This window comes from Mobula hypostoma, chromosome 4 (assembly GCF_963921235.1).
Source record: "Mobula hypostoma chromosome 4, sMobHyp1.1, whole genome shotgun sequence".
Taxonomy (NCBI): Eukaryota; Metazoa; Chordata; class Chondrichthyes; order Myliobatiformes; family Myliobatidae; genus Mobula; species Mobula hypostoma.
The window spans coordinates 85,152,831-85,165,177 of record NC_086100.1 but is presented as its reverse complement, the minus strand read 5'-3'; the positions used below and the strand labels follow the sequence as shown (position 1 = coordinate 85,165,177).

General features: G+C 44.2%; 1 protein-coding gene across 32 annotated transcripts in view; it reads left to right on the top strand.

Annotated features, from left to right (window-relative positions):
* kif1aa (kinesin family member 1Aa) overlaps positions 1 to 12,347 on the top strand; it is a 315,620-nt gene that overhangs the window by 135,768 nt on the left and 167,505 nt on the right. For all 32 annotated transcript variants that reach the window (XM_063046119.1, XM_063046118.1, XM_063046117.1 and 29 more), the window contains exons 6-12: positions 179 to 357; positions 1,910 to 2,021; positions 3,552 to 3,629; positions 8,245 to 8,310; positions 8,999 to 9,016; positions 10,566 to 10,641; positions 11,434 to 11,512. In XM_063046119.1, coding sequence (XP_062902189.1) covers positions 179 to 357; positions 1,910 to 2,021; positions 3,552 to 3,629; positions 8,245 to 8,310; positions 8,999 to 9,016; positions 10,566 to 10,641; positions 11,434 to 11,512 — 608 coding nt within the window. The remainder of the gene's footprint in view (positions 1 to 178; positions 358 to 1,909; positions 2,022 to 3,551; positions 3,630 to 8,244; positions 8,311 to 8,998; positions 9,017 to 10,565; positions 10,642 to 11,433; positions 11,513 to 12,347) is intronic.

The following is a 12,347-nucleotide window of genomic DNA, read 5'->3' as shown; positions in this document are numbered from 1 at the left end:
GAGACAACAAAAGCCTCTTAAAGTTGTACTGAGGAATTTTCCAAGCAGTTGGCCTCAGTTGTTGTGGATAGATAGATTCGCTCATGGGGCTCGAGTAGAGAGGCTTTTATTTTACCGACCACCTTAGGATCTGGGGTCTCGTCATTTTTTCTAACGTTGCTCTTGTGCTGTCTCCCAGGTCAGTTATATGGAGATTTACTGTGAGCGTGTGCGAGACTTACTGAACCCTAAAACCAAAGGAAACCTTCGCGTTCGAGAGCATCCAATTCTAGGCCCTTATGTGGAGGATCTTTCTAAACTTGCTGTGACCTCCTACAATGACATCTCAGACCTCATGGACTCAGGCAACAAAGCCAGGTAGGAAAAACTAGTTGACTCTGTGAGGTCACAGAGTGTCCTACCTCAGTGAATCGCTGAACAAGCCACATGCCCTTCATCAGTCCTTGGTCTTCACTGCCACCACCCCACCCCCCACCGTCACCTCTTTTTGGACGCTGTCTCTCCTTTACACTCTCAGTCCTGATGCAGGGTCTTGATCCAAAACATCGACAATCCCTTTGACTCTACAGATGCTGCCTGACCTGACCTGCTGAGTTCCTCCAGTAGCTAGTTTTCTTTTGTTCCAGATTCCACATGCATAGAGTCCGGGAGCTGGTAGGGAGGGTGAATTATAGCAATAAAAAATGAGGAAATAGGATTGTCCTGTGAGCTGATATAGATTCAATGGGCTGAATGGCCTCCTTTCATGTTTTAAGGAAGTAGTGATGAAGAACTTTGAGAAATAAAGGTCCAGACATACCTGTTCACTCAGGTATGTTACACTTAACACTTGTCACCTGTAATCCCTGTCACAAACCTCTACATTTGAAGGAATCTATGGTGACTACTTGTACTGAGTCTCAATGAAATAGTGTATTTCTAAATTGAACTGGAGAGAGATGGTGGGTGACAACAGTTATAGATAGAACAGTATTTAATCAAACCTTCTGGTTAACAGAGGGAGAACCACTGTGCCCACAGGGAGAGGAGAGAGCTTGGGGCAAATTAAATGTAATCTGTCATGAAGTTAGTGGGATGTGAAATTATAGAGGATTTGGACAGGAAGCTGATGGTATTCCACCAGCCTTTCACGGGTGGCTAAGGTCAAAATGAAGACTGGTGAGACCCTCCCTTTCTGATGATGTCCCTATTGTCTCCGTACATTTCTTCAACACTCTCTCTCTCTGTCACGAACTGATGATGTCTCTCTCTGCTTTCACTAGCTGTAAGCCCTTGGTCCTGCTTTGTGCAGCCATTTTATTACCTCCAGTTACTAGTGAAACATGGGGTCTCCCTCAATATTATTTGTTAAGGATTGTTAGCTCTGTTGTCTTTCACAGAATATTTAGCTCTAGTTATCAATTACAGTTAATTATTATTCCAAATAAGCCACTGTCCCATTGACTGGTCTTCTGCCCTCTTAAGCTAGTACCTCAGACTTAACTAAAAGTATTAACAAAAGCTAATGCTATTTTCAGTGTTAACAAATGCTTTGTCATCACTGACTAGTGCCCCTTATGTTACTTTTGGTTTCTTCCATTATTGACTAGTGCCCTGCTATCACTGACTACTACCTATGCTATCACTGACTGACTAGTGCTCTGCCATCACTAACTAGAACCCCTGATATCATTGACTACTGCTCCTTCTATGAATGACTAGAGTCTTGCTCTCATCGACCACTGCCCTGCTATCTTTGACCATAGCTCCTCCATCATTAAACTCGTTTTTCTGCTACTATTGAAGAGTGCCTACTACCATTATCTAATAACTCAGCATCATTGACTTTGCCATGCCCCTGTTGGTAAGATGTTCAGCTGGAAGTGAATGTGCAAAGGAAGTAGTCACTGATTCTTTCCTGTCTCACCAGGACTGTGGCTGCCACAAACATGAATGAGACCAGCAGCCGATCTCACGCTGTGTTCAATATCATCTTCACGCAGAAAACACATGACTCCAGTGTAGACTCCACCTCTGAGAAGGTAAAGGAAGGCAGCAGCTTGGTTTCCTAATTCCACTTGCAGCTTGCCTGAGGATTGTATGGTGCAGAGGTGGGAACAGCTTCTGTGTGATTTCACTCAGAGCGGATGTAGTCTTCACTCTTTGAAAGAGATATGACCTTTATTTAAAGCTGAATTTAAAATCAGCTCAGAGGTTGGATGAATGTTACAGATGTTCCCAATGATATGGCAGGGAGGGGAGGGGAGGGGATTGGAGGATCTAGGGTTTCATTCCAAGAAACCAATCTGAACCGTGTTTTTCCATAATGTGAAGCTGCATTAGAATGCAAGTTGAAATCAAATATTTTTATTTATTTACTTTCTTTCAGCACATAAATTTTGTAAGAGTGATTTTTATTTAATATTCCAGATTTCTTGGAAATGATTTGATTTCAGTTATGGTGAACCTCCGCTAACTGGAAAGCTATAATGAGGATGACCTTACTGATAACTTGGTTCGGTTTGATCCTGTTAAACAGCAACCTGTAATGGTGATCCATAGAGCTTCAGTGCTTCACTTATAACAGAGAAGACTGCATAAGGAAACTTCACACACAGAAAGTTGCACAAGGTTCAGTGAGAGGAAGGTTGGGCAGAGTGCCTGCTGTTTCCAGTTTATTCACCAGAGGGCGCCGTAGGCTAGACCAGGATGAAGCTGTCGCACTTGGATTGGGAGGCCACAGGCATGAATAAATGTTGGGTCATTGATGCTTTTTCCATAGGGGTGGGGGAGATTACAATGGAAATTCCCAAATTTGTGAGATAGCACCACAGGAAGAAAATCAGTGGGTGGCAAATTTTGAAATAAAGGTGTGTTGGTCCAGAGTTCCCACTAGAAGAGAGGGAGATAGAAGCATTGTTCATTGTCTATCCTTAAAAACCATTGAGAAAATGCTTATCATAGAAAGTTTATAAACATCACAGTGACAGTAAAATTTAAGAAGTGTGAGCCACTGTGCTGATTATGTTCAGTGCCTAATATTAATACAGATAGTATTAAAGTCAGCATTAAACACCCTTCCTGTTACTTACCATTTATATTTCATATTCTATCCATTAAATACTCTGGACATTGTACACCCAAGCTTGATACCTGAGCTAACTGCTCCATATTCTTTTTGAATATAAAGTGCACGCAGTTTACATCCAGCACGATGGGTATACCTTTGTCGTATGGCATTCTGCATTACCCATTCGCTTTAATTATAGGTCCTGCACCTTACACTCCCTGCTCGAATTCTCTCAACATGCAGATTATGTAGTTTCTCTCCTGAACTGTTGGGTTTATTTTTAAGGCATCCTTTGTAGTTCGGGGCCTTTGATGCACAGAACACTCCCCTGTTTACGAGTGGCCTTAGTTAATGTATTGATGCAGAATTTGAATGGGTGGTCTATTTAAATCACATAATGCCACAGCGTTCCAATGAATTAGTAATTGCTGAGCACTGAAAAGGAGTAATTCTGACTTTAATTGAATGACTTGTTTGTTTCTAACATCCTTTTATTCTGTAGGTGAGTAAAATCAGTTTGGTTGATCTTGCTGGAAGTGAACGGGCAGATTCCACAGGAGCAAAGGGAACACGGTTAAAGGTGAGGATCTGCTTTATCGACCCTCTGTCCATCTATTTAACTCAGACATGAACCTCACTACCCACACACATATCTTTCTACCTACATGTCCATTAAACGTGGAGGTAAGTGCTTCATGATAAACTCATGCTCCAAAATAGTGCTCCAATGTGGTGTTTTAGTCGAACTTGTGTTCCCCTGACCTTGAGCACTGAACGGTCAAATGTCATCTGTCCTACTTAGAGAGTTTTCCTCCACAATCCTGAACGCAGTTTACATGCCACCGGCAGCCGACTGTAATCAAGCATTTGAGATACTGCATGCTGTTGTCTCCAAACAAGAAACAGTCCTTCCCAACACATTTCAAATCATAGTCGGGGACTTCAATCAAGCTCGTTTGAAGAAATACCTTCCCAATTATCATCAGCGTAAAACCTGTAGCACCAAAAGTCCCAACACACTGAACCTAATATATAAGATAAGGAATGCCTACTGTCCACGCCCAGACAACATTTCGGTAAATCTGATCACTTGGCCGTCCTTCTCCTACTTGCATGCAGGCAGAGGCTTAAAGAGCAAAACTTCAGAGATTAGGACAACAAGGATGTAGCTACAGGAGGCAGAGGAGTGGCTGTGGGATTGCTTCTACTTGGTGACTGGGCTGTGTTCAAGGACTTACCTGTGGATCTAGATAAATACACCATGGGTTGCATGGACTTTATTAAAACAGTTGTAGAGGAGTGTGTCCCCACAAAATCATTCAGAATCTTCCCCAACCAGAAGCCCTGGATGGAGCCTGAGATCTGCAATCTACCGAGGGCTGGGATCTACTGAGGGCCAGGATCTACCAAGAGCCGGGATCTACTGAGGGCCAGGTCAGAGGCATTCAAGTCCAATGATCAAGAAAGTTACAAGAGGTCCGGGTATAATCTCCAGAGAGCCATCTCACAGGCAAAGTGGCAAACTTGAATTACTCGTGGCAGGGCTTACCTGCCTCTTATCAGGTAAAATCAAGGGCATCCTGATGACCTTACAACAGGGCTGCGCTTACAGATGAGCCCAATGCCTTCTATGCTGGCTTTGACTGGCAAAGCATGGAGGAACCATCACAAACTCTAACCTCTGACGTACAAGCAGCCTTCAGGAGGGTGAACACATGAAAGCATCTGGCCCAGACCTGGTACCTGGCCAGCTACCAAAGACTTGTGCTGATCAGTTTACTGGAGTGTTCACTGAGATCATTAAACTCTCACTTCAGCAGTCTGAGATACCCATCTGCTTCAAGCAGACTTCAAGAAGAACATGGTGACCTGCCTGAATGACTGTCGTCCAGTAGCACTGACATCCACAGTAATAAAGTGTTTGCGAGGTTGATGATGAAACATATCAACTCCTGCCTGAGAAGTGATTTGGATTTTCCTACCAGAGCAACAAGTCCACAGCAGATGCCATTTCATTGGCTGTTCACTCAACCCTGGAACATCTGGACAGCAGAGGTACATATATCAGGATGCTCTTTATTGACTACAGCTTGACATTTAATACCAACTTTCCCTCAAAACTTATCAATAAGCTTCAAGACCTTGGCCTCAATAACTCCATGTGCAATTGGATCCTTGATTTCCAATTTGCAGACCCCAGTCAGTTTGGATTGGCAACAACATCTTCTCCACAATCTCCATCAGCACAGGTGCACCACAAGGCTGTGTGCTCAGACCCTCTTCTACTCACTTCACACTTATGACTGTGTGGCTAAGCACAGCTCCAATACCATATTTAAGTTTGCTGATGACACCACTGTTGTTGGCCAAATCAAAGGTGGTAATGAATCAGCATATAGGAGGGAGATTAAAAATCCGTCTCACTGGTGCCACAACAACAACCTACTACTCAATGTCAGCAAGATTATTGACTTCCGGAGGAGGAAAGCAGAGGTCCATGAGCTAGTCCTCATCGGAGGATCAGAGTTGGAGAGGGTCAGCAACTTTAAATCCCTTGGTATTATCATTTTGGAGGATCTGAACTGGGCCCAGCATGTAAGTGCAATTATGAAGAAAGCATTGCAGTGCCTTTACTTCTTTACCAGTTAGTGAAGATTCCGCATGACATTTAAAACTTTGACAAACTTCTATAGATGTGTGGTGGAGAGTATATTGACTGGTTGCATCACGGCCTGGTATGGAAACACCAATGCCCTTGAATAGAAAATCCTCCAAAAAGTAGTTGTATGACCCAGTCAATCATGGGTAAATCCCTCCCCACCATTGACCTCAACTACCCAAAGCATTGTTGCAGGAAAGCAGCGTCCATCATCAGAGACTCCCACAATCCAGGTTTTGCTCTCTTCTCACTGCTACCATCAGGAAGAAGGTACAGGAGCCCCAGGACTTTCACCGCCGGTTCAGGAACAGTTATTACCCCTCAATCGTCAGGTTCTTGGCCTATCATTGAAATGTTGCCACAACCTATGTCTTCACTTTCAAGGACTCTTCATCTCATGTTCTCAATATTTATTGCTTATTTATTTTTTATTATTATTATTTATTTCTTTTTGTAATCGCAGAGTTTATTCTCTGTTGCAATCTGGTTGAACGCCCAAATTGGTGTGGTCTTTTGTTGATTTTATTATGGTTATTATTCTATTATGGATTTCTTGAGTGGCTGCATCAGAGTGACTTATATGTACTTTGATAATAATTTCCGTTGAACTTTGAAACTTTCTGTGCACTCCCATCTTTTCATGCACTGGGCTACATCTATCCTGCCCTCTGTTGTTCACCATCAATTATGTATTGAGACGTCCCTCCACAGAACTTTCTGGAACATGTGTTTATTTGTCCAGCCATCTCTTTGTGCAGTTACCTGATTCACCCATTGATTCATTGTCTGATCTACCTGCCAATCAGTTGTCTGTCCATCTGATCAGTCATCCATCAACTCACCTTGTTGTACATGCCAGTAGGTGGTATGTTGTGGTGGGAGGATGAACACCATCTGTCTTCCCAGCAGTAGTACACCAACAGTGTTGTAAATGATTCATCAGGATTACCCCATTCCAATTTGTGTTTGCACTTGCCCAATCTTAAATTATCTGCTGCAGATAATTTGATGGACTTGCAGAAGATATCCCTTATTCTGTCTGGCCATATAGCAAAGCATAATTTTATTTGGTCCTGATACATGGTTTCAAACTGAAACATTATCAGTGCCTTAGATCAGGGGTTCCCAAGCTTTTTAATGACATGGACCAATACCAATAAGCAAGGGGTCCCTGGATCCTAGGTTGGGAACTCCTGCCATAGATGATGCTCCATAGGTTAAATTCATCCAGCAGATTGTCTGTTGCTTCAGATTCCATCATCTGTAGCCTCTTGTGTCCCAGTTGTTCAAATCAAATCTAATCATGTTTAATTGTAATTCAAATCGTACTTGGATATAGCCAAACAAGACATAGTTCCTCTGGGGCCAAGGTGCAAAAACGTACACGTGCGTTCAAAATAATGAGAGAGAGGAAGAAAGAGAGCATAGTCACCCAAGAAAACACATTTTTAGTCCAAGGCCCGAAGCGCCAACTTCCGCATATTGCTGGTTCCTGGCAATCCAGTCTGTAATTCAACCAATCCAACACTGGAGGGCAGCACTGACAGGAGAAGCTACCCCAACCGAGCATGAATGCCATACTATACTGCCTCCTGCACCTCATTCTCACCCGGACTGCAGCTGTGGGCAAGCCCACGGCTTGAGGCCTAGTCCTCATAATGCCTCCTGCCCAATGCTAAACAAGGGGAACGGGCCTGTGGCAGTCAATGTCCAACAGGGTTTTGCAACCACAAAAGAAACGTCCAAGACAGTCACGGTTTCTCTGCACGCTGCCTTCGTGCACCAACTTTGGTGCCTTTGAGTGGCAGGCAGCAGCATGATCTCCACCCAGGTCAGCTCTTCCAAACCCAATCCACCTTCTCCCAACATACATCAAAGTTGCTGCTGAACGCAGCAGGCCAGGCAGCATCTATAGGAAGAGGCGCAGTCGACGTTTCAGGCCGAGACCCTTCGTCAGGACCTTCTCCCGCGGTCTGGCGGCCTGACCTTGCCCCCGGGGCTTGGTGGCCCGACTCTCCAATCCCAGCCTGGTGGCCTGACTCTGTTCCTGCAGCCCCGTGGCCCGACTCTCCAATCCCAGCCCCGTGGCCCAACTGCCCAACTCTCCCATCGCGGCCTGACAGCCAGCCTTCCCTTCTCTGAATCGCCAGCCGGCTCCTACAACACCCTGCTGTACTCATAGTTATTGGAGTCGAGCATAGAATTACAATAAAAAACACATTTAACAAAGAAAAAAAGCAGCTTTGCTTGGCTATGGAGGGGCTGCTACATCTACACATGCCACCATCTTAATGGAATCAGTTTTACCTCCTGGTCTTTGGATTCCAGAAAGCATTTTTCTAAAATGTCCAATTAAGCAGGTAGTTTATGAAGTATTCTTTGATAGAATTGAACAATGTGTCAGGAACGCAGTGGCCCATTTGTATCCAACGGATATGCCTTTATTATGTTTAATACAAAGCTCAATGTGTTGCTGTCTCTATCTGTTCAGCTTCTGCTTGCTCCATTTAATAGTTCATTTCCTTGTGTGTTTTAGGAAGGAGCAAATATCAATAAGTCCTTGACCACTCTCGGCAAAGTCATCTCAGCATTGGCAGAGGTGGTGAGTGCGCTTGTTGCTTTTATTGGGGCTCTTGATGACGGTGATGTTTGATGAATGCGCTGGTGTCCACTGATGTTCACGTAGGAATCTTGGAGCCAGAGCTCATCTAGCACTGACCTTTCCCAGCCAGAACTGAGTGCAAAATCAGTACAACCAGAGCATAGTGTAGGATTTAATTCAGTCTGCTCAAACTCTTTATCTGAAGACCTGTGCCCGACCAGGTCATTGAGACAAAAAGGAGACCTTCAAGCACATGAGATGCTGAACAAAGCTGGTCAGTCATGTCAAAGGTATAAATTATGAAGAAAGAAAGGCCCCTTTAAAGGTATTTTATATGGCTCCAAATAGAAAAAAAAGCAACTCCAGAGAAGTGCAGGTCCAAGATGAAGACAAAGGTAAATGTTTTCAAAGAAGTTTAGGATTGATTCAAATATTCTTTCATCTCCTTAAAAGTAGTCTGAGTGGATAGATTCCCTGAAAGAATCTTAATTATGAGACTGCTCCTGTAAAAGGGGTCATATTGATTGAGGTCAGTCTCATTGTTGTCCTGATAGTCATGACAGTTGCTTAATGACAAGTTCCTTGCTAATTTATATGAAGCTGATAATGAAATAGGAAAAGAACAGCACTGATGTGTCAACTGTCTCTAGCCCTTTCAATAAACTTGCTTTTTTTTAATTTATTACAGGATTCTGGATCAAACAAGGTATGAATAACCCCCAGTTCCTTGACAGTCCTGACAACAGAGCTTAACTTGTTGTACCTCAATGACAAGACGAAGTTCAGGCTTGGCCGTGACCTCTGCAGTGCAATAGCCTCTTCACCTTGCTGCTGGTGCTCAGGCAGGAAGTCACAATTTTGTCCAAAATGGCAGCTTATGCCAGTGGAGCTGACCCCTACCAGGCTCAGATGTGGCAAGGATGTAGTCTGTCAGCAGATCAGGGAGTTCTCACTGTCACTCAGATTGCGCTGAGAGCCGTGGGTGCCACAGGGGCACACATCATTAAACTACTCTACTCTACAATATTATGGGCACACATTCCACACCCTACCCTATGTCATTAAACATTCTGGAATGAGAGTGGACAGCTAATACCTGCTGCTCCATAAGAAGATAGAAATTTATACCACAGGATCAAGCCCTTTAACCTACATGTGCTGAACCTGTTGCCAAATTAAACTAATCCCATCTGCCTGGACAGGATTCATGTCCCTCCACTCCCTGCCGATTCAACTGGCTACCAAAATGTCACCCTCACACCTGCTTCACCACTGCCCCCCTTCCCCCACCCCACCCATCCAAGCACCTGTCACTGTGGGTGGCCTGATAGCACAGTAGTTAGCAGAACGCTCCACAGTGCAGGTGACCCGGGTTCCATTCTCATCGCTGCCTGTAAGGAGTTTCCACCGGGTGCTCCAGCTTCCTCCCACAGTCCAAAGACATTCCGCTTGGTAAGTTAATTGGTGATTGTAAATTGTCCCGTGATTAGCAAGAACTAGATTGGAGAATTGCTGGGCGACGTGGTTCAAAGGACCTATTTTGCACTGCATCTCAATAAATAATAAATAAAAATACTTGCCTCTCACATCTCCTTTAAATTTTGCCCCTGCTGTCTCACAGCAATGCCCCCTAGGATTTGTTATTTCCAGTGTGGGTGCAGGCACGGCTCAGGGTTCAAGCGTGACTCCACGTGCTACGATACAGTCCAAACGTGGGATGCTGCTGTACGGTCAGCTTTATGTTTGCAGCTCCAACTGTTAGTCTGTTCTGCAGTATCTCTGCACCCTGTACTTCCCTACACTCGCCTGTAGCCTTCTATCCCAGGTTGGAGATAAATCAGAAAATGCTTCAAATGCTCAAAAGACCAGGCTGCATCTGCGTGCCAGGGGCTGGCTCTGACAAATTCCTTATCAAACGCTGGGAAGAAAACAGAAGCTAAGTTGGCTGAGTATTTCTGATATTTTCAGTGTCATGAAGGGTTGCTCAGAAAGAAGGTGCTCAGCCAGGGATATTGTTCTCATCCTGTGTGTTCTGGGGAGCTGGACAAGCTCTGGGTAGAGCCAGCCTGCTAATATGCTTCATTGGATGGAGTACTGCCGGAACAGTATTCTGACAGAGGCACAGCCTTAAGGACACCAATGAAACTAATTTCACAGGATGACTGATGTTTACTCCAATTCAGTTCTGCACCTGATCTGAAATTGTGAGCGTGCTCCGTTAATGAAATGTCTTTGTTGTGTTCCACATTGAGCAGAACAAGAAAAAGAAGAAAACAGATTTCATCCCGTACAGAGACTCTGTGCTGACATGGCTGTTACGAGAGAACCTTGGTGAGTGTACCACTGTTTACAGATGCAGCTAACAGAGCAGCGTTTCCTCTGTCATTATGTGTCAGCATGGGCTATCATTTATTAAACTTAGAAAGAGCTACAGAAGGACTTTGGATATTGCCATAAACTTCTCAGTGTTCTTCGATCCTGAGAACCAAACTTGCATTTGAATAGAGACCGCCATAGTCCCAGGATATCTCAAAACTATTTCACAACAAATGAATTTTGCAGTGTGGTCATTGCTTTTTTACAGGAAAATCTGCAGTTGGGTGTTGTTTAATAATTAAGTAAGGGAACAATATTGACTAGGAGAGCAGAGAGAAGTGTTGTGTATTTTAGCGGGTGTTGTGGGGATCTCGGGCTGAGAGAGCAGGGGAGAGACCCAGTTTAATGATGTATCTGAAAGGCACCTCACTCCACCAATAGCACCACAATGGTGTTGCAGTGAGATTTTGTGATCCCACTAGCCTCTGGCTCTAAACAATGTAAACCAAGCTTGACATAGGTTTCCTTTTGCTTCACGTGGTGCCCCTGTCAGCCTGCTGTCCTGGAGGTCCACTGGGGGAAGGGAGTAGTGACTGAGTTGTTTGGAATGGACAATTTAGGTGGAATCATTCACCCAAGGGAGAAATGGCAAATGCTGGAAAGACATAGCTTTGGGTGAGATTGGGGAATGTTTAAAATGGGTGTGCGGGGAAAGTCAGTGCTAGTTGCCTGTTCTGTGAAGGGGTGAGAAGGAAGTTTCTGGAATGGGGCACTGACCTATAACCTAAACACGTTGCTTCTCCGCAGGGGGCAACTCTCGGACTGCCATGGTGGCTGCACTTAGCCCTGCGGACATCAACTATGACGAGACACTCAGCACCCTTAGGTAAGCAACAGATGTATGAGCAGTACACTGGATGAAGGGCGCCATTGGAAAGTGCCAAGTTTTAATGACAAGGGGCAATGAGAGGACTGGGTTAGGTTTGGAGGAGAAAAGAAGTGGGACTAGGGTTTAGAATGGGAGGGGCTGAATAAGTTTTTGGAGCTGAGGATGAGACTGGGTAAGGAGAAGGGAAGGGGTTGGTCATTTGGTTGGGGAAAATGTGTCTAGGAAGCATGGGGTGAAGTTTTGATAGTACCAGTGGATTCTAGTTAATTAGGCCATCGGGGCAGTCTATTATTTGGAACAACTCTTAATGACAAAAAATATATCAAGAAAATATCCCAGCTTCCCTTTGTTTAACTGGGACGCTAGGCAGCTAGGCAGGAGACTGTTCCTGAACAGTTTCCAACTAGGGTTAGTCGTGTGCACATGTAGCTGTTAGAAACTACACTGTGCGTAGAGTGATCAGTTTTTAAATAGTTAGTTGTGTGCACTTACGTTCAAAAAGCAGTGATTTTTGTCACTGAAGTTGGCGAGAAATGTGCAGTAAGATAATTCAGAACCGTTTTGTTCACCACGGTTTCAAGCATTCAGGCTTGGAGATGCCAGAAACGGCTGGGAATGGAAATAAAACAATTTCACCGCTTCAACAAGTTAGTAATCACAACGATTTTGAAGGTATCAGCAATCATTTTGATTGTTACAATGAAAATGAAGATTTAGAGGATGTAATTGTCTGAAGCATTGTATGAAGGTAGTCCATTATCTGCGGGTGTCTGCACTGATTTTGTTTAAAAGAAACAGCAGATGAATTCCTTGTCGATAAGTATTAGGAAAT